At 34.8% G+C, this 20,559-nt stretch overlaps 2 protein-coding genes across 5 annotated transcripts in view; one reads left to right on the top strand and one right to left on the bottom strand.

Moving 5' to 3' along the window:
• Positions 1-156: 156 nt before the first annotated feature.
• On the bottom strand, positions 157-20,154 carry LOC122842243 (kynurenine 3-monooxygenase). Of its 3 annotated transcripts, XR_006372522.1 has the most exons (17): positions 20,061-20,154; positions 18,054-18,099; positions 17,394-17,463; positions 17,214-17,311; positions 15,629-15,718; positions 14,617-14,665; positions 13,040-13,127; positions 7,732-7,897; positions 7,564-7,635; positions 6,504-6,625; positions 5,889-6,036; positions 5,066-5,123; positions 4,895-4,977; positions 4,498-4,599; positions 4,062-4,166; positions 2,959-3,018; positions 1,179-1,254 (listed from the first exon to the last, which is right to left on the bottom strand). XR_006372522.1 is itself a non-coding variant. In XM_044135941.1 (16 exons), the coding sequence occupies exons 1-16, from the start codon at positions 20,108-20,110 to the stop codon at positions 1,081-1,083; spliced, it is 1,476 nt and encodes a 491-aa protein (XP_043991876.1). In that variant the 5' UTR covers positions 20,111-20,125; the 3' UTR covers positions 157-1,080. The 3 variants fall into 3 exon arrangements, 2 of the variants coding, with proteins under 2 accessions (XP_043991876.1, XP_043991877.1); XM_044135941.1 differs by lacking the exon at positions 4,062-4,166 and having other exon boundaries at positions 157-1,254; positions 20,061-20,125; XM_044135942.1 differs by lacking the exons at positions 4,062-4,166; positions 18,054-18,099; positions 20,061-20,154 and adding an exon at positions 17,684-18,035 and having other exon boundaries at positions 157-1,254.
• The window catches only part of ide (insulin-degrading enzyme), a 31,774-nt gene continuing 30,887 nt past the window's right edge, over positions 19,673-20,559 (top strand). The window contains exon 1 of one of the 2 annotated variants that reach the window (XM_044135940.1): positions 19,673-19,825. In XM_044135940.1, the coding sequence (XP_043991875.1) occupies positions 19,740-19,825 (86 nt within the window). In that variant the 5' untranslated portion in view covers positions 19,673-19,739. The remainder of the gene's footprint in view (positions 19,826-20,559) is intronic. The other variant, XM_044135939.1, reaches the window with a different exon arrangement.

Below are 20,559 nucleotides of genomic sequence, written 5' to 3'. Positions count from 1 at the left end.
AGGAGCAGAAGCTGCTGAACTGATGATGCTAACCACCAACTTTTGAGAATGAAGTGATATTGCGAGAATAAAGTCGTATGACATCAAAATCAAAATACGGCAAAGTTGTAATGATGTGAGAATAGCATTGTCTTAATGAAGTTGCAATAAGAGAACAAGATGTGGTAATGAGAAAAGAATCATAATATTGCAGGAGTAAAATTGTAATATTACAAGAATAAAGTTTTCACAAAATCAAAAGTTGAGGTGATGTGACAAAAAGTAATTATATTACCTGAATAAAGTTGTAATAAGAGAAAAGTTTGCCATGATATGAGAAATAATATTTGAAATATTACAAGAATAAAGTCAAAATAATACAAGAAACCATTTTAATAAAGAATAAAATCACACCTTTATTCTTGAAACTACTTTTTACACCTTTATTCAGGTAATGTAACTCACCTGAATAAAGGTGTAGTAATAGAAGAAAAAGTGGTGATACAAGAAATATGAAAAGATTCATATTACAATAATAAACTTGAAATAAGGTTGTAATTATGTGAGAAAGATTCACAATAATACAAAGGTAAAGCCATAATAAAACAGGAATAGTCATGATATTCTAACCTAAATATGTCTGAGAAAAAAATTGTAATAATGTGAGAAAAAAGTAACAGTGTGACAATAAAGCCCTAAAAATACTAGAATAAGGTCGTATTTTAGCATAAGGCAGTAATTTTATGAGCTCAGTGAAAAATAAATAATTAAAACGAGGAATGTTCAGCATCTTTTGAAGTTAGACGCATCAGTTTTACAATTAAGGAATTGTCTCCATGGTTACTAATTAATTTATGCATATTATATGGCTGTTTAAAAGAAACATAAATCCACATCAATGTACAGCAATTTTATTGACAAATAAAAATAAGGGATAATTTTAATATGAAAATGTTACATAGAGATAAAATCTGTTCATTTGCTTTAATTGAAACATCCTAATGAACTCCACTGCTGCTCCATTATGAGATTTAATAATTGAATCTGGACGTCGCTCAGTTCGTTCCCATGTTCTGAGGCTCCAGTCGCTGCTCCGGTCTGTCAGATCAGAGAGGCGGCGCCGACACCAGGCGGCGTCTTCAGGGCGGCCATCTTGTTCCAGATCTTCTCGGCTGTGAAAACGAGCTTGTTGATGTCTGGAGGATTTTTAATGAGCAGATAGGAGCCGCCAATAGCAGCTCCCACAGCTCCAAGCAGCAGGCCACGGTTTATCACCTGCAGGGAAACAAACATGTTTATAATAATAATAATAATAATAATAAAAGCACCTAATTGGCTTTGATTCAGTCCTTAATACTGAAAGGACTAGTTTATTTAGTTTATTTAATTTATTTGCACTAAAAACAAGACCCACAATGTGTTTTTCTATTAATAATCCAGTTACTCTCACTGTAGGACATCAACTATGGAGAGGCATTTCATTCAAAATTAAACAAATTTAATAATTGCATAGAGCTATTTGAAATATTAGAATAAATATTCTATCAAATAAATATTAAATAATTAAATGTTCCCATGAAAAAAACATTGCATATTTTCCTCTCTCCAAAGATTTCATTTTTATTTATTTCAAGATTTATTTATTTTTATGTATTTCAAGATATCTTTTCTTATTTTAATATTTCTGGATATTTATTTCATTTTGAATTAAATGGTTCTCCATAATCAGCATGCTGCCCTATGACTCACTAAGTTTCTTTATGTTGTTATATATATATATATATATATATATATATATATATATATATATATATATATATATATATATATATATATATATATATATATATATATATATATATATATATATATATATATATATATCTGTATATATATACCTATATATATACAGATATATATATAGACTTTTTGTTGAGAGGAAAGAGCAACAGCAACATTTCCAAGAGTAAAAGATAGTAAAAGCATCTTTTGTGGCGAACGGCGTCTAAAATTATTTGGCAAATGGTGAACTAAAAGCTTTTCCTCCTAATTTTTTAAATCTAAAATAATTTTTTTAAATAAAATGTTACTGTATGTACTTTTTTTTAATGATCATTGCATGTTATACTTTAAAGGAAATAAGCGCCTAGAGACAAAAGATTTGCTCTTTTTGTGGAGCAACATTAAATTATTTTGAACCTTTTTTTATACTTTTCCAAAAATTGCTTCATTTAACCACTTTCATTGCTTTACATGTTAAGAAACATGACACCAACAACACAGCATGATATTGGCACCACTGTGTTTCCATAGTGGTAAATGTGTCATTAATCAGAAAAGATTAATGAGATTAATGAGAAAACAGATTAAATTACACACAGTTGAACTCTTTTCAGATAATTAAAAAATTGATGGTTTGTTTTACAGATTTCAGAGTCAGTGGTGTGGAATAGATGCACATTTTCATTCACATTCACAAAACTGACAACATTTTTTCATCCGTCACATAAAATCCCAATAACATTTTGGTTTTTGCAAAATGGGAAAAAAAATTCAAGTAGTATAAATCGATTTGCAAGGCAAGTATCCATGATTCATAGATCAACATTACTGAGACCTGGCCTTTAAACATAATGGACTTTACATTATTTCCAGGATGCTCTGTTTGATCTCCATCCATTTCATGGTCAGGCGGCTTCATGAGGTCGTTTTCCCCTTCATCACATCCATTTCAATCTTTGCCAACTCATTCACTTTGGGGTGGAAATGATTTATGAGGTTGGCTGTGAAATCCCTGATGTCTCTGACTATCAGCAGATAAACCGTTAGCGCGATTCAAACACTTCCTGGTTCAAATCAGAAACATTTCTGCTCCACACAGAAACATATTCCAGCCGGAGAATCGCATTTTGAATGCTGCGACCTCACAACGGTGATGGATTAGAGAGGAAAATTAAACAGAAGGCGGAAGAAACTCACTTTGTCCTGCCAATGCCAGCGCTCCACGGCGACATGGTATCTGGTCCTGGTGAAAGTCACCTGAAAAACCAGAAAGAAACCAAAACCTGAAAGTTAAAATGCATAAAAAGTCTTAAAACGCATATACACTGCAGAAACACAAAATCTTACCAAATATTTTTGGTCCAGTTTACTATTACTACTATTTTAGTACACTTTAAGTAAGACAAAACTAGCTTATAGACAACCTTTCAGCAAGATATAGTAGCTAGTTTTAAGTAAATAACTCCTTAATGTTGATTAAAAAAAAAAGTATTATTTCCACTGGTGATTTATTTCACAGTCAATTGTCCCTGTGCCGTCACCTAGCAACGCCAGCCAAGCCCAGCCCGTCACCTAGCAACACACTTCTACTTCCACTGTGTTATTCAAAAAAGAAAAAAGAAAAAAATACTTTATTGATCCCAAAGGAAGCTAAATGTTGTTGTAACTCACTAATTCAGATTATAAGCACAGCATTTCTGTATCATGTATCATGATTAATTTCTTATGGTAAGAATTTTCATTTATCAAATTCACTAAATTCCAATTAATGATTTTTTTAAATACAATAAAAAAATAAAATGGTTATTTTTTTTCTATTTTTTCAGTTTGTTGAATGAGAGTATTGATAAACACATGAATTTGAAAATATTATAAAATGCATTTACTGTACTGTGTGAAGTTTATTATATTACAACTTGGGAGGTAAAATTTTACAATGTATGTCCACTAATAATCCAGTTATTCTCACTGTAGGACATCAGCTATGGAGAGACATTTCATTCAAAATTAAATAAATAATGTTATTAAAAATGTTAGAAAGTATCCATTAAATAAATAAACTACCGTAGACATTTTTCATCAATATTAAGGAATTCTGCCAAACTGGTGGCGTGACTTTTCCACAGTTTCTCATTTTCTCCTTTATCTTATTTTTTATGTTGAAGCAGTTTTGAGGCAGAGTGGCAAAACATGAAACTGCTACTTTTTAGCTTATACTGCAGGTTGTTGCTAGGTAGCCAGAGAATGAGTGAGTTGCTAGGTAACCAGAGAGAGTAAGTGAGTTAGTTGATTCAACCAACCTTGCTAGCTAGCTAACAGTAGCTAATATGCTGCTGTGACACATTGCGTGGGTTGGATAATTCATATTTTTTTCAGGTCAACTTGTTGTCCCTCTTTGTATTATTCTGAAAAACAAAATAATACAAATTATTATATATCTAAATCATATCTAACTCAATAATTCTGTTTATTGATTTAGATATGCTGGAGAGACGGAGTTAAAAAGAGACAATTTTGCACCATGAATCGAGTTTCTGTTCTTTTTCCTGACATCTTCTGCTTGTTCTGTGTTCACGCTAATAAAACAAACAACTCTGCCGAAGGCAGCAACTGCAACAAAAACCAATATGAAGGGTGCTTCATAATTTGTGTAAGATTTTTACATGATTTTTAAAAATGAGAAATCACGTTATTGTTCTGTAAGTGTTGACAGCCAATGATCAGAGACACACCTACCATTGTGTAAAGTGGAATAATCGTCTTCGGCATGAGGAGGTGAAGTAGATTGTCCACATGTTTTCTGAAAATAAACCATTTGGAGTTGACGTGCGCCCGCATCTGGAAAGTTAAACAGCAAATGTGTTTGTGAGGTGAATTTTCTTTTAACATAAAAACTCAATTTTTATGTAAAAAAATTAAATAAATTTATTCCAAACTATCAAGCCGGTTTCTGCCTCCGATGATGAAATGGATCATTTTCATGTTTCATCTACTGATTATCTGATGCATTTAGGGCTGCAACTAACTATTACTTAACATATTTTTCATCAATCATCAATCTCTCGACGTGATTATTCTAATTAAAACTAATGTCACTAAAAGTGCATGTGAAGTAGAAACTGAACTGAATTACTTCGACGTAGTTGTACATGGCCAGATCTGCGATGGCGTGGTCGTCAGGAACCCGGACCCTGGTGTACTCAGGCAGCACAGCACCTGTGCAGGTAAGACCCAGAGTGACTCTGTTACCGACTCAGGACTCTTTCTGCTCCAGTGGTTTTTATTTAAAAACATAAACACTTACTGAAATCCTCATTGAACTGATTCATTATTTCATCAAAGACAATGCAGTCTTCAAAGCCCTGAGAGCATAAAAGAAAGAACATGAGTGATTCTTTAGTGGAGTTTTGAACAGATATAAAGAGATTCTTTTCCAGAGTTAAGAACTAATCTAAAGTGATTCTTTGAGCTGAAAAGATCAAAGTGATTCTTTGGATTGTTGTGAACAGATCTACAGTGATTCTTCCAGGCGGTATGAACGGATTAAAGTGATTCTTTGTTCACGTTTTGAATGGACCGAAAAGGATTCTTTGGATTGTTATGAACAGATCTAAGTGATTCTTTAGGGCTTTTTGAATGGATTTAAAGTGATTCTTTGTTCACATTTTGAACAGATCTAAAGTGATTCTTTCGGGCAGTATGAACGGATTAAAATAATTTCTTTGTTCACATTTTGAACAGATCTAAAGTGATTCTTTGTTCACATTTTGAACAGATCTAAAGTGATTCTTTGTTCACATTTGAACAGATCTAAAGTGATTCTTTGTTCACATTTTGAACAGATCTAAAGTGATTCTTTCAGGCAGTATGAACGAATTAAAATTATTTTTTTGTTCACATTATGATTGGATCTAAAGTGATTCTTTGTTCAAGTTATGAATGGATCTAAAGTGATTCTTTGTTCACATTTTGAACAGATATAAAGTGATTCTTTGTTCACATTTGAACAGATCTAAAGTGATTCTTTCGGGCAGTATGAACGGATTAAAGTTTTTTTTTGGTTCACGTTTTGATCGGATCTAAAGTGATTCTCCGTCAGCCCGCCTCCTGCACTCGGCGGTACTCACAGCGTTCATCCCCTGGCCGTAGAAAGGCACCACAGCGTGGGCCGCGTCCCCCATGAGGACACATTTGTCCCCGATGTGATACGGTGAGCACTTCACAGAGACCATGGCCTGAGCAGGCAGGCGGAAATAATCCCTCCTGAGGGTGGCGCTGCAAAGGACAAAAGCAGACAAAACCATTACAAACTGACTCAGAGTAGCTGATCTAATCTGATGTTTCCTTCCTAAACAACGGAGTCGCTCTGCTTGCAGTGGAAGCGTCTGTCACAGCTGGGTACTGCAGAGCGGCGCGATCTGTCCGCTGTGGTTTAATGAAAAGGTAACAGGAGGAAAGCCCGCGCTGCGCTGCGCTGCTCATTCCTGACAGCTCCGAATAAAAGTCTCCGACTTTATTAAGGCTACTTGCATCCTGCCGTCTGTCCGTCACCCGCCGAAAATTAAAAGCCTTACGGCGGCAGGAATCTGTGAGAGCGTTCAATTTCACAGTCCGCTGCTGATGCTCCCACTTTGGGTGGGGTGACGGCGGCTGAAGGTGTTTCTGACGACAACCCAACAGGTCGGGATGAAGAGGGAGGAAGAGGAGACGCTGCGTCACACAGACAGAGAAAGGTCGCTTACGCTCCGATTAGCGGGATGGCATCAGGGAAGTATTTTTGGAAAAACTCGATGACTTCGTCTCCTGTGGTGATTTTCTCAAACTCTTCAAAGGGCATGAAGAGGGTGCAGGTAAACGTCTTGTCCTAAATTAGAAAATAAACAAAGGATGCTTTTATATTATCCTTAAAACACATTTAACTTTTTATGTGGCCCTGTAGACCAGAGGTGTCCAAACTTTCTGCCACGTGGGACAAAAGTACAGAAGAGGATTTAAAAAAAAAATACTTTAATCTCAGAAAAATTAACTGATTAAACTTAAGAGATTAATTACAGACCAAAAAAAACAACCAAACAAACAAAACAACCTAAAACCAAGGGTCATTTTAAATCACTACTTAAAACTTATTTTATTTGTTAGCATTTAATTAAGTCCTGGTACTGTAACTTTTCTGTTGTGATGTTTTATTTTTATTTTATTTATTTACTTTTTTAATTTTCATCAATTTACTCTCGTTTTATTGTTTTTGTACTGCATTGGTGCAGTTTAAACCTGTTTCTAAAAGTCTTATATCAATTAATTTTACATTGAAAGTAGACCGATATTTATTGTGGATCCAAAACCTGAATTTTTTTTTATTAATCTCAACATTGTCAACATTTGAAATTCAGAAATTTCTAAGTTTTTCTGTAGAAATGTAATATTTAATTTTTTTTTTTTTTTTTTTGCAAACTTCCTTGTTTTTCTAGAAAAATTTTGAGATTACTCTAAAAAATTTCTGAGATTTTTGGCAGAAATTTACAACGTACTTCTACTTTATTTTTTCAAGTTTACTGTATTAAAGGAAATGCTTCTAGTTTAACCTTTTATTTGTAAATATTTTGCAAAAATAGTCAAAAACATTAGTGTAAGTTACATTAACTCCCACCTGCAGGTGGCAGTATTTCTCACTTTTACAACACTGCTGCCTGAAACTGATCAAATTTGTTCAATCAAGCAAATAAACTGTTCTTCATTGTGTTTTTTCTCCTGTGCACATTCAAAAGTATAAAAAAAGGATAAAGAAATGCATTTCCCACTCACCAGGTTGGGGAGAGCGATCATCATGAAGGTGTTTCTGGGCCAGATGTGCAGGTAGTTTGGCTTCATAGCGAACTGCAGATGATGATGAAGGTGGAAATAAGCTAAGATGCGAAAAAGCAAAGCCTGATTGTGAATCAGAGCCTGAAGCCGCCGTAAAACCCGTCTGACCTCTCCGTTTCTCGGCGGCATGGTGAGTTCCATGTATCCGTGCGGGATGTACGTCTGGCTGTAGTTGAAGCGGCTGCGGCGCAGGAACTGCTTCCGGACGGCGGAGAACGCTCCGTCGCAACCGACGATCAGGTCCGCTTGAGCCTGCGTCTTGGATCCGTCCGGCCTGAGAATCAGAAACTTCCACTTAAGTGTGATCAAAGTCTGGCTGAGACACGATTATTTCAATAATCAATTATTCTGTCGATTAATCGGATGAAAAATTTCAACATTCTGTAGATTTTTAATGTAACCACCGAAGCTTTGACTTAAAGATGATTCTGACTTTAATATCAGAATTTAGACTTTTTTTTCTCACAATCAGAATTATTTAAATTGTTTATTAGAATCAGGCAAATCTATTCATAAGACTCAAATCACGGGTCAACTGGATCAATCATATATTTATGTGATTAATCTTATATGCTAACAAAATAATTGACACAATACACCCAAGAATGTTTGGTTATTTATTTGAATTTTGACATAAAATTTTTATTCTGAGAAAAATGTAGAATTTTGAGAAAAAAAATCAAAAATTCTGAAAAAAAAAATTCTGATTTTCTTTTTGTTCAGTGTCCCTAATCCTCTTCCATAAAAAGCATGTTTACAGACAAAGGTTGTTTTTTGTCTTAAATTGAAAATGTATATATTTTTGTACAGTTTTATTTTCATTGCTGCTCTGAGTGTGTCGTTATTTCAGCAAATGGTTTTTTTTTAGTCCAGTTAACGATTAATCGATTATCTCAATAATAGATTCCTAACGATTAATTTGATTAATCGTTTCAGCCCTGAATTAAAGCAACTCTTCCACCTGAATTTAATCCAAATGTTTTAACAATCTGTTGTTTTTCTCCTGGGGCCTCATTAATTTACGCTTGAAGCTGCATAAACACACTGACGCTGTTTTCATTGCATACTTTTGAAAATGTGCAGATTAATGAGTGATGGAACAAACAAACACAGACAGACGTATTCTCATCTCATTGTAATATTTTAATATATTTATTGAGTTTTTACATGATTGACAAACACAATGCAGCTCATTTTTATGAGCAACACTTTCCAGATTTTGTCTCTTCCAGCTTTAGGAACTAAATTATTTCCAGCTTTTTTCTTTTCTGTGTATTGGATCAGATTCTGTCTGTCTGTACTTTGACTGGGCCATTCTAACACACAGTTATTCTTTAACCTAAACCACAGATGTAGGACAGTTTACGGCTCACATTTTTGATGCTTGTGAAGCAGCTACTAATGTACACCGACGTTTGTGGCTGCAGTTTGAGGAAATGTGAAACTGAGAAGCACCACACTGTAAAAAGTCACCTTTAAAAAAACAAAAAAACAAGAAAAAGAATAAAAAATATGGTATATTCAACTTAAAATAAGAAAATATTTCTGGGAACCGAACAATAAAATTAGACTTGTCAAAACTTTACAAAATAAGTAAAAATAATGTAGTTTCACTTATAACATGATCATTTTTATTTCTGCAAATAAAATTATTTTCAGAATATGTAAATTTTCTTGAATTATGAAAATGGTTCTTCACATGCTAAACATTATATTTCTTGAAACTGAATCAAAGGATTAAATTGTTGTTTTTTTTCATTACATATTTCACTTTGATTCTTTGGTCATTTATTTATATTTAGACAATATATTTTTCTTTCTTTTACACCTTTTTCAGCTACATCAAGCCTCGCAGTCACTTCAGGTGTGAAAATAAAATAAAAAATCACTTTTAAAGGTGGCAAATAGCAAGACAGATAGGAAAGTGTATACAATAAAGCTTAATAAATATTCTATTTCACAAAGTTTGCTACCTTCAGTACAACAAAAAATAAATCACCTCTGTATCTCTCAGATGCTACAATACAGCAGAAACACAGAAAATCTGCCAAAATTTACTTTGCAAAACACATAGGTTGTTCATTTATCTGCCTACTTCTGCAGAAAACTCATTTCATTCCTACAGGGTTGAATAAAAGAGTAATTATAGCGGCCAGTAGATATAACCCACAGTAGTAATTTTATTTTATTTTTTTTATGAGAAATCTTTGAAACAAATTAAACCTTTTCTGTCTTTTTCTCTAATTGTGCAGCCATTAGATTTAACCTCTCTGTTAGCTGGAGCCTGTCAAGATTGAAATGAATTACTGGGCTTCGTTTCCTGAGCCCCGCTTGCTCTAACCACAGGAGGAAGGAACTTTGGAAATCGTCTTGAACGGTTGTCACTGTCGCATTGTCGACAGCAGCTTGTTTTAAATCGTCATTTTGACACCTTTTAGCACCAGTAAACAGGCCTTTTTAATCGCTAAAGCTGATCTTGATCATGTTATGATAGGTTTGTATGCAATAAAAAACATGTTCATTTAATTTAAATAATGAGATACTGTCTCATTATTTCAGAATGAGTTCTTTTAGGGCATCTTGTCACTTTAAATAAAAATAAATTGCTGCTAGCCACGCACCCTAACTCTGAATTTATGCAGCAAGTGAATTCTGGATGGCAGGTCAACAACTAAACACCAAGATCTCAGCTCGGGTTGCTAGGCAACGGGCTGAGCTTGGCCGGGGTTGCTAGGCAACGGGCTGAGCTTGGCCGGGGTTGCTAGGCAACGGACTGAGCTTGGCCGGGGTTGCTAGGCAACGGGCTGAGCTTGGTCGGGGTTGCTAGGCAACGGGCTGAGCTTGGCCGGGGTTGCTAGGCAACGGGCTGAGCTTGGTCGGGGTTGCTAGGCAACGGGCTGAGCTTGGCCGGGGTTGCTAGGCAACGGGTAGCGCCTGCTGATTTGTGACGTTAAATTCCGAAGGTTTTTAACGAGGCTCATTTTTCAGACTAAACTTATTGCCACAAAATGGCCGGTTGATTTTATTTTATTTTTTTAAGTGCTTGAGCTGCTTTTAGGAGCACTGGAAACCAAAATAGAAGTACAAAAATGTGAAAAATATGAATTTGGCATAAAAGGTAACATTAGAGCCCAACAGATAAAAAGTATCCTTTAACCCACAACTTAACATTTTTTTGCGCCCCTAATAAGTAAAAATAAGTACACTCTGTACACATTTTGTTGATGGAGGCAATAATTTCCACTCAGTTACCAGTGTTGCTTATTACTAACTAAACACAACAAGAAATTTGGTTTAGAAAACCAACACCAAAAATAAGTTGAATAAATTTATTCATTAATTTAGAATTTCTGGTAATATTAAGTTGAAAAATGATATTAACCAAGTTACTCTATTTTTTTTTTACATGAGCTCAAGAGTACAGATGCAATTTGGTTTCAAAGTTATTAAAGTACCTTTTCAAACTGCACAAACAAATCATGTTTTCCAACTGATTAAACAGTTTATTGGAAATGTTTTCTAATTTTAAATTCAGTAGCCATAATAACATCCATAATCATAAGCATTGCTGGGTTCCAAATGAAAATCTGCTTAGGGCCCCTAAAAGGCTTTGGCCGGCCCTGTCAATGCAAATCAATGCCAAACATTTCAAGATATTCTAAGCTAGATTTTCCTTCCACTTTGTATTGGTCTGTCTCATAAAATCCCAGTAAAAAACAACAGTGGAAAAAGTTAAAGGAGTGGAAAAACTTCTGCATGGAGCTGTGGGCGTTAAAATAAATGGATATTTTTTAATTTCCAGATAAGACTGCATTTAATTTGAGAATTTGTGTACAACAGTTTGTGCTTCCGCCTGGTGCTTTAATCATGAGCTGAAGTGCGAATCCTCCCACCCGAAAATAGCTGGAGGTGTTTCAGGGTTAATTGGATTGTAAATTGTGCGTCACATTTTCCTCGGGACACTTGGTTATGAAGAAAACAAATTAATTACTCACAGCTGTTAAAATCACAACAAGTCTATTACATTCCTAAAACATAACACAGTGTTGTTCAAAGCGGTGCCTTTAGGGGGCGCTCAGGAAGTTGAAGAGAAGATGAGAAAAAAAACATAATCATCTGTCAGAGTTGATTTATGGATAAACATTTTTTGTATTTTTTGCTGAACCCAAACGCACCAAATTCTGCAGCACATCTACATTTAAGATTGTCAAAGTCAAGCTAGCATAACTGACCTACTTCACCTCCCTCACTGTTTATTTTATTTAAAACATTTTTCTGACCTGGTTATCTAGCTGTTGAGTGTTGACAATTAGCAAAGTACTGAGATCCTTTTTCTTTTATATGTCAGACGAACATTTAAGATTTAGCTCGTTATGTTGAGAACTTGACAGCTAAAGCCAATGCTAGTCATCGTAGGCAGCAGCAGTTTGTCCTTTTTGAGGGCGGGATCTTATACCCCTGATGTCAGGGTGCAAATGATCAAGAGGGGATTGTAATGACAATTTGTATTGTCTGGTAATGAAGGAATAATGAATTATCTAATAATTAAAACTTCTGCCACAGAACTCATGGCCATTTAAAATCAGAAAGAATTAGCATTTAAGTTAGCATGTATGCTAACTTGATGTAATAATTATTGAATAAAAAACTCTGAAACTTTTAGTTTCTTTACATATTTTATAATTTTGTACGTTTTCAAAAAGAATCATCTTTGGAGGGTGATGACCAGAACTGGGAAGTAATTTGTTACATTTACTCAATTACATTTAGTTGAGTAACTTTTTTTGAAAAATATACTTGCAGTACGTTTTTGTATACTTTTAGTACATGTCTTCAAAAGTAACTCGATTAAATGTGCAACTTTCTTTGAATGTTTACCTGGCAAACTCAAGTACAGTGTATTTTTAGTACGCAGTACTTTTTACTTTTATTTGAGTAATTTTATTAAAACGTATTTCTACTCTTACTTGAGTAAAATTTCTGGATTTTCTACCCACTGAATGAAAGACAAACATGTTTGAACCTAAAATTCACCAGACACAGACACACAGCTGCAGTTTTGGTTTAAGTTTTATACTGAAAGAAAGTGATTTGGAAAAAAATATTTTGCACAATTTTGTTATTTTTTGTTACTTATATGAATTATTGTCATTTTTGTCCTTAAAATGTTAAAATTTTCACTTAATTTTATAATTTGGTACGTCTGATAATATAATTTTTAAATATTAAATGGTTGATAATTTGATCAGTTTCTCACTACTTGAGTAGACGTTTTACCAAATATTTTTTTACTCTTGAGCAATTTCTTAGATGTCTGCGTTTTACTTTTACGTGAGTTAAATTTTCAGATACTCTACCACCTCCTGCTATGGAAAGTGAACCTATGGGTCTCTGCATGCGATCACTAACTATTTACCTGGTGAAGGTCATTAGTCCGGTTTCAGCACTCCAGTCCTGCAGTTTGTGGTCAAAGTTCAGCTTTGTGTTTGGATACGTCTCTGCCTCTGTGAGTTATAAAAACAACCTGTGATGCAACACCAGCTGCCATGTCTTCTTACAATGTACCCAAAACTTTTACTCCACTAAACAGAGGGTCAGCAAAAACTGAACGATCATCAGTGGAACCGCGGAGCTGCAGCTGGGATCTGTGCAAACTGACGGTTTTGGATTTTCAGTCTGTGAAATCTCTTTATCTTCAGAGTTCAGAGCGGCAGCCGCCTGAATCAACCACGATAAGAGCAGCGACAATCTCTGCCAGAACATCCAGGCAGTCTAATTAAAAACAGAGCCAAGCCGCCACATTTTATCTCTCAGAGGCTCCTCATTAAATATTAGGAAAAAATCCTTACAGCTACAAAAAGAAAGGAAAACACATCCCATTACGTCGCCTATTTAAGGAATGCCAGGAAACGCAGATGGAGAGAAAAGAGACAAAATCAGGACAAACAATAAAGAGCAAATAATTCATAAAGAAGTGTGACAATAAGTAACAAAACAAAAAATATTTAACTTAAATGATAAACCAGGTTTTTCATTACTTTACATGCAATTTTCATGCAATTTTCAGTTCAATTCAGTTAAGTTTAATTTAGTTTAAAATTTTCAGCTGAAATAAACTTAGTTCAATTTTAATTTCAAAGTTATTCAGTTCAGTGCAAATTACATGAATTCATCTCAGTTCAATTCCAGTTGATTCAGTTCAATTTGTCTTAGTTTATTTCCTTTAGCTCACAAAATAAGTTTGATTTAAATGATCCAGTTCAGTTCAGTTTATGAACATCTAATTAAATTCAGTTCAGTTCAATCCAGTTTTGCTGAATTCAGTTTGGTTTAAACTAGTTCAATAAATCAATTTAATTTCAACTAAATTAATGTAATTAAAGAAATCACTTCAGTTAAACTCAAATTATCAACTTTAGTTCAAGTCAAAGCAAATTAAACAAATTCAGTTTATTTTAGGCCAATTTAAATAAAATGAGTTCAAGTGAATTAAATTCAGTTTAGTTTAACTAATTTCAGTAAAATACAGACGGATTTAGATCTGTATTATATTGGTGAATATATTGTTTTATATACAATATAAAATATTGCATATTTTATAACATAGTTATAAAACAATATATTCAGCTGCAGTTAGCATTAAGCTAAAAGAAAAACAAATATGAACATTAAATATCATTTATAACGGAGCAGCAATGCTAATTATAATTTAAAAAAATAAAAAAATACACGTTATGAAGTTGAAATAATGAAAAGAAATCACATTTGGCCTTTTAATGCAGAAAACTAGCATGTTTAAATAGTAGCAATGTGTTCAATATTCCAATTTTATCAATATTCAGCAATAATTTAACCTCTAGCCACATTCCCAGAGGGGTGATGCATCTGTAAACCGCTTTTCCACCAACTTCTTTCTGCAGCTGATGTAACAGAAAATACGTCGTAACTCGACGTGTCTAATTCAGGCGTGATTCATCCATTTTCCATCCTTACCTGTTAGCAGCTCTTTGTTCAGATTGGCTCTGTCAACGGACAGGATGTACTGAAAAGAGAACAATGCAGTCCAGTCAAACAGAGATGTGAACATATCCCTTTAAAATGGGAACAGGAAGGCTCCAGGGTTTGTTTGCTTCCTGGTGTTCAGGAATATTTTTGTTTTGTTTAACCATGAAGGTCCCTTAAAGGGATTATGAGCCTCTGTCAAACTGGCAGCAGGAAAATCATTTCTATTTTCAGACGAGGCTCACATTTATATTTAATAAAAATGGGTAAAAAAAAACCAAAAACAAAAAAACCCTTTTTAGATTTAATTTATCATACACTGCAAAAACACAAAATCTTACTGAGTCATTTTGGTCGAGTGTCTGGTGCAAATATCTTATTATTATTAGTTGAAACTAAATTACAAATAACTTTTCAGCAAGAGGTAGGAGCTTGTTTTAAATCATAAATTCCAATAACAAAATATTTTTCCATGTTAAGTGAAATAAACTGCCAGTGGAACTAGAACTGGGTTGCTAGGCGACAAGATGGACTTGGCTGACGTTGCTAGGTAACGATTGTGAAATAACTGAATTACTCTGCCAGTGGAACTAGAACTTTGTTTAAATCAATATTAAGGAATTATTGACTTAAAACAAGCTCCTATAGTTTGTAATTCAGTTTTCTCTTTCTAAGATATTTGCAGTAGAAACTGGACCAAAAATACTTGGAGAGACTTTGTGTTTTTACAGTGTATTTATTTGTTATTCATTTCTGGAAAAATATAAGATTGAACACAATGCCAAAGCAGAAAGCCATCAGGAATAACCTTTAAAAAGCCTCTGTGGTTTGTGAAAATTTTATTCAAGACATCTGGAAAGCGTTCACTCCTGAATTAATTAAGTGAATCTAATTTGACCTTTCCATTCACTTAAAGGTCAAATTGGGCAGTGCTAAAAGAAATCTAACTCCTAAACTAAAAATCTTCCAAAGCTTGGAAACGGCGGCGGTTCTGCAGATTTACCTGTCCTTTCTTCCCATATGGGATCGGAGATTGTTTCCCACTTAGTGAATGAATCATCCTGGCATTCATTGGGATTCCCTTTGAAACAATCTGGGGAAAGAAAATGGAATAATTAATAATGAAAACACTGAGGCGAAACTATTCAGGAAGGACATTATGCACTACTTTGTGTTGGACTGTCACCCCAAAAAAGTACTTTTAGAAGTGTACTTTTTACTTACTTGTGTGATTTTATTATAAAGTATTGCTGTGCTTACTTCAGTAAAATTTCTGGGTACTCTACCCCAGCTTAAGCTAATGTAAGACCTCTTGTTTGTGCACAAAGTTTGTTTTCTAATGTATTTTTCTACATTCTATCAGCTGATACAGAACAAAGATGGCGGCTGTAACAAAACGGGAAAGAGAAACGGGCCAAACAAATTCAAAATGCATTTTATACAGTTCGTTTTTAAAATATAAACACTCAATAAGCGCTTTACGTTTAACTACGGCTACATTCATAATTCAGCCGGAAGTGAACCAAATCCGATCTTTTTTTTTTTATGCGACCTGTAGCTGATATTTTCATGACACTCTGAACAACACAGATCGGATTGTCTCGGATGTGACCCCGGCCATGTGGTCCTAAACCCGATAGTATCATCCGACCTGACCGGTACTCGACAAACTCTGCGTCCTGATACGACAAAACGGGAAGAAAAATAACAACCCTGACGGACATTAATGAAGATTAAGTTGTTAATGTGCTGACTCCGGTTGGACGACAACTTTAAAATCGTAAAATAAGCTCCATCGCTAGCATCCACGTTTACTTCCGCAAACACTGAGCACGCTCTCTGTGTGACGTTATTGCGCCCTCTACTGCGCATGCGGGACACTTTCAGGTCATTTGTAGTTCACACTGGAGATCACAAGTCGCATTTGAAAATGTGAATGTCCATGGCATGCATGAATGAATAAATAAACAAACAAACAAACAAATAAAATTTCACAAATATTGGGTCACTTCAGGCTGCAGTGTGAACGTAGCCTAGGTTTTTCTTTAAAACCCGGCATATGAAAAATGTTGCTGTTATGGAAAGGCGGTGGAACCTCTTCACACAAGAGAAAACTCGGGTTTTTAAGAAAATTGTTGCTTGTCAGTTAATTGTAAGTCGATTGATAAGATCAATCAACGTTAGATCAATCATTAATTGATCATTTGCATCTGTAAACATTTGTCATGTTTCGTAGAAGAGCTGCCGGAATTTGTCGTCTTGTAATCAAGTTATTTGTATTAATTTATGTTCATTTAGCCTTTCAAACCAGCAGAATTTGGACATAATTTTACACTTTAATCTGATAACATCTTATTTGAATATTAAGATGTTCTGATCGGTTATTCAGCACCACATACTTTTTCATTCTTGAGTAAGTTCTGGGACTGTTACTTTTTACCTTTGCTTAAGTAAAAATACACTGAAGTAGTGCAAGTTTTACTTGAATACAATCTTTGGGTACTTTACCACCTCCTATCAAACCTATGGAAATCTTTACAGCTGACCTTTTCTCCACTTGTGTATATGAGTAACTTCAATCAGCATACCTTATCCTCCATGCCAACATGTTTCAGGGCTTGCCGGCCTCTGTGGGACAAAGCCAGGTTGATGCTTCTGCCTTTCACTACTTTGGCTTTCCGAATATCTGACCGAAAGCACACAGAATAATTTGTTCATCAGTTGTGTTTTTTTTATTTATTTTGTTTTGATTTGTAAATAAAAGCTACCTTCTCTTGTTTCAAAGACTTCCACCTCAAAGCCTCTTTTGGCGAAGAAGCAGGCGTTGAGTGCCCCCACCTCAAAGATGAAAAGAAGTGCTTTGATAATAATGTCAACACAGTTCAAAATGCCTTTTCTGTGCTTTCTGTTTATAGTTTCACTTTCCTACATGACACAATGAAAGAGTATTGCTTTGTAAAACCAAACAGTCGCCATTTTTGCACCCAGGCAAAATGGTGTAAAATAAATACTATATGCACATTGAATTGATATTTTCTCTTTCATTTTCCCGTCTTACCAACCCACCGCCCACCACTGCCACCACTTTCTTGTCTCCTCGTCTGTGCGCTGATTCCTCCATGTCGCTCAGCAGAGTTCCCCGATGGTCTGACCCGGCTCTCTGTCCGGTTCAAAGAGCTTTTGCAGAACTGCTGAGTTTTGATTTAAAAGAGGAGGGGCGTTGCATATCCCACTACAGTCTGATGAACTTCCCTGTAACTATCAGTTCCTCTTTCAATGCAAATAGAAACAGAAGATAACAGGGTGCTCACTGCAGCCAGGCAACACATTTTAAGGGTAAAAGTCTCAACTTGTTAGCAAATAGGATTTAAATTGCTTCTCAGAGTGCTGGATGCTTCTCTTAAGGTTCCAGGAAATGTCTCACTTACATTGGAGAAAATGAGGATCTTCCAAAGTTCATTATTGCTGCAACACCTGTGTTAAAATAAAAACAAAACCGTGAAGGTTTGTGGGTTTCATGTCATGCTTGAAATCACAGGTGTCAAAGTCCAGTCCTCAAGGGCCGCTGTCCTGCAGTTTTTAGATGTGCCACAGGTACAAAACACTGGAATGAAATGGCTTAATTACCTTCTTGTGTAGATCAGTTCTCCAGAGCCTTAATGACCTAATTATTCTATTCAGGTGATGCAGCAGAGGCACATCTAAACGTTGCAGGACTGCAGCCCTTGAGGACTGAAGTTTGACACCCCTGCCTTAAATTAAAGGTGAAACGCTGTAAAAAAAAAAAGGTTGAACAAATATAGGATTCTAACGCCATCTAGTGGAGACGATTGGATTCTGCAGCCACAAACAGTATCTGAAAAACATTCACTAACTTTGACCTAAAATAACAACAATATCAGTTACCATATAACACCGAGTCACTTGTTTTTAATTCAACAGAAGGAAAACGTTTCTACAGTCACAAGAAATTGGGAATACAGAAGCATTAGCGCCTTGTGAAAATATTCTTTTATTGAGTGTTTGTATAATTGACACTCTGATAATCTAAATAAAATGTATTTCCTTCAGATGTAACGGGATTAGTAAATTGAGACCAGGTGGGAATTATTTAATCGCAAAATAAATCCAGCAGTTCAAAATTAGGAACTAAAGAGCATCACAAAGACTTTTCCTTTCAACTTTAAATCAAAATGCTAGGATGGATCGATCTGTAAAGAGCCATCTTTATTTATTTATCTTTTATCCTTGTAGAGGTTTCACAAGTTATCTGTCAGGCTGCTGTCAAATAAAAAATGTATAAGAAATAATTTTTCATTGGTTTTGTGTTATATTTAAATCTTCTGATAGACTAAAACATGTTTTGTTATTATTAGTTGTTCCACATAGAAAGGAACTGAAATAAATGTTTAAAACTCGGTGTAACCACTAAATATATCAGAACCACTTTTTAAAAATGTAATTAATGAAATAAAACAGCATTTCTATGATATTCTAACTTTCCTCCAAAAAAATCTCTATAGAAAGAAACATAATAAACACAAGACAAGTTATCAATGAATATTTACACGAATGAACAGAAGCTAAGAGGGCTTATTCACCTAAATACATTAAATGAGGTGTTTAAATAAAGTGTTTTTGTTTAGAGAATAGATTAAATTCACTAAACTTAAATCTGTGTTTCTGTATTTCTAATAGAGTATTGTTAGAGACTAACTATACAGTTCTGTTTATTGCTTTTGGTTCCAAACAATAGAGTCTAAATTATTTAGGGGTACCCAGCGCTGGATGCACCGATAAAAGTCTAGCATGACGTTGCTTGCGACTTGACGTTAAAAGGAAATCTCCATGCAGACTGTTTAATCAATTTCCGAATCAATGACACAACACAACATTTAGATAAACTGCAGATTGCTAGCTTCTTGATAAATGTTTTAACTTATCTGTTTGTGGCTGTTTGATCTCTGCTTTTGTGTCCGAGTGGACGATTGAAATAATTTACCGCTTAACGGGCGAGTTACGACACAAAATATCCGCTAGTTCCGCGCTCGACTAGTCGAGTCTGTTTAAAGATGGCGCTGTAAAGCCCATGAATTGTTTTCTGAGTGCAAAGTATGTTTAAGTGCATTAACCGAACGGCCCAGTTCACCAGATATCTCAAGTCAACAGGAAACAGCGTCTGTGTTAACCAAGGTTTTAGGTAAGACTTGCCGGTTCATTTTTTAGGCTTGAAATAAAAACTAAAAATAAAAGTAATGCCGGCTTAAGCACGACAAGACGGTGAAGCTACCGGAGCAAAGTTAGCTGGCTGAATCGCTCAATTTGGTTAGGTGACTGAGCTAACGGCTGTTAGCCTCGTTGCTATATTAAAATGCAGCTTTAACAATTATGTAACATGGTTGAATACGAAACTTTTTCTAATTTATTCAACAAACCCGGCGGCTGAAATCGGTGGTGTCTTGGCGCGTGGTAACTTTTCTGGCATATACTAAATAGAACAAGCTAATGCTAGCCTTCCTTTAGAGTCAGAGGGATTAAACATGTTCTCCCGATGTTTCATATCAGATAAATACATTTTTAAAAACCCCTCTGCTTTTAGCTATTTTAGTCTGCTCTATTTGTTTGTTTTTAACCACACTAATATTTTTACGTCAGTTTGATACATGTTGATATTTATACCCGTTCAGCGGATGACAAGTATGGCAAGCGGTTAGTATTTAAACAAAAATAATCCATAAATTAAAGCTTTATTTTAATCCTTAGATCAATGTTTCCCAACGCACATTGCCCTGTATGTCTTAGGCGTTCCCCAGTTTCAGCACACCTGATTTAAACTGATGATTGATTAACAGGTTTTTACTGAGTTGCAGTCATCCGCATCAGGTGTTTAAGTTGTGAATCATGATTATGATTCACAACTTAAACGTGTTTTTA

Source organism: Gambusia affinis, linkage group LG13, assembly GCF_019740435.1.
Source record: "Gambusia affinis linkage group LG13, SWU_Gaff_1.0, whole genome shotgun sequence".
NCBI lineage: Eukaryota > Metazoa > Chordata > Actinopteri > Cyprinodontiformes > Poeciliidae > Gambusia > Gambusia affinis.
This window is presented reverse-complemented; position numbering and strand designations above follow the sequence as displayed.

Bases quoted from the DNA above. Each gene is read 5' to 3' on its own strand.
- LOC122842243 (XM_044135941.1), bottom strand. From the start codon at position 20,110: ATGCCAGAAAAGTTACCACGCGCCAAGACACCACCGATTTCAGCCGCC. The intron at 17,312-17,393 runs GTAGCTTTTATT...GCTTTCGGTCAG, and splicing joins AGTCTTTGAAACAAGAGAAG to ATATTCGGAAAGCCAAAGTA. The intron at 4,600-4,894 runs GTAATTCAGTTC...TTAACTTTCCAG, and splicing joins CCATGTACAACTACGTCGAA to ATGCGGGCGCACGTCAACTC.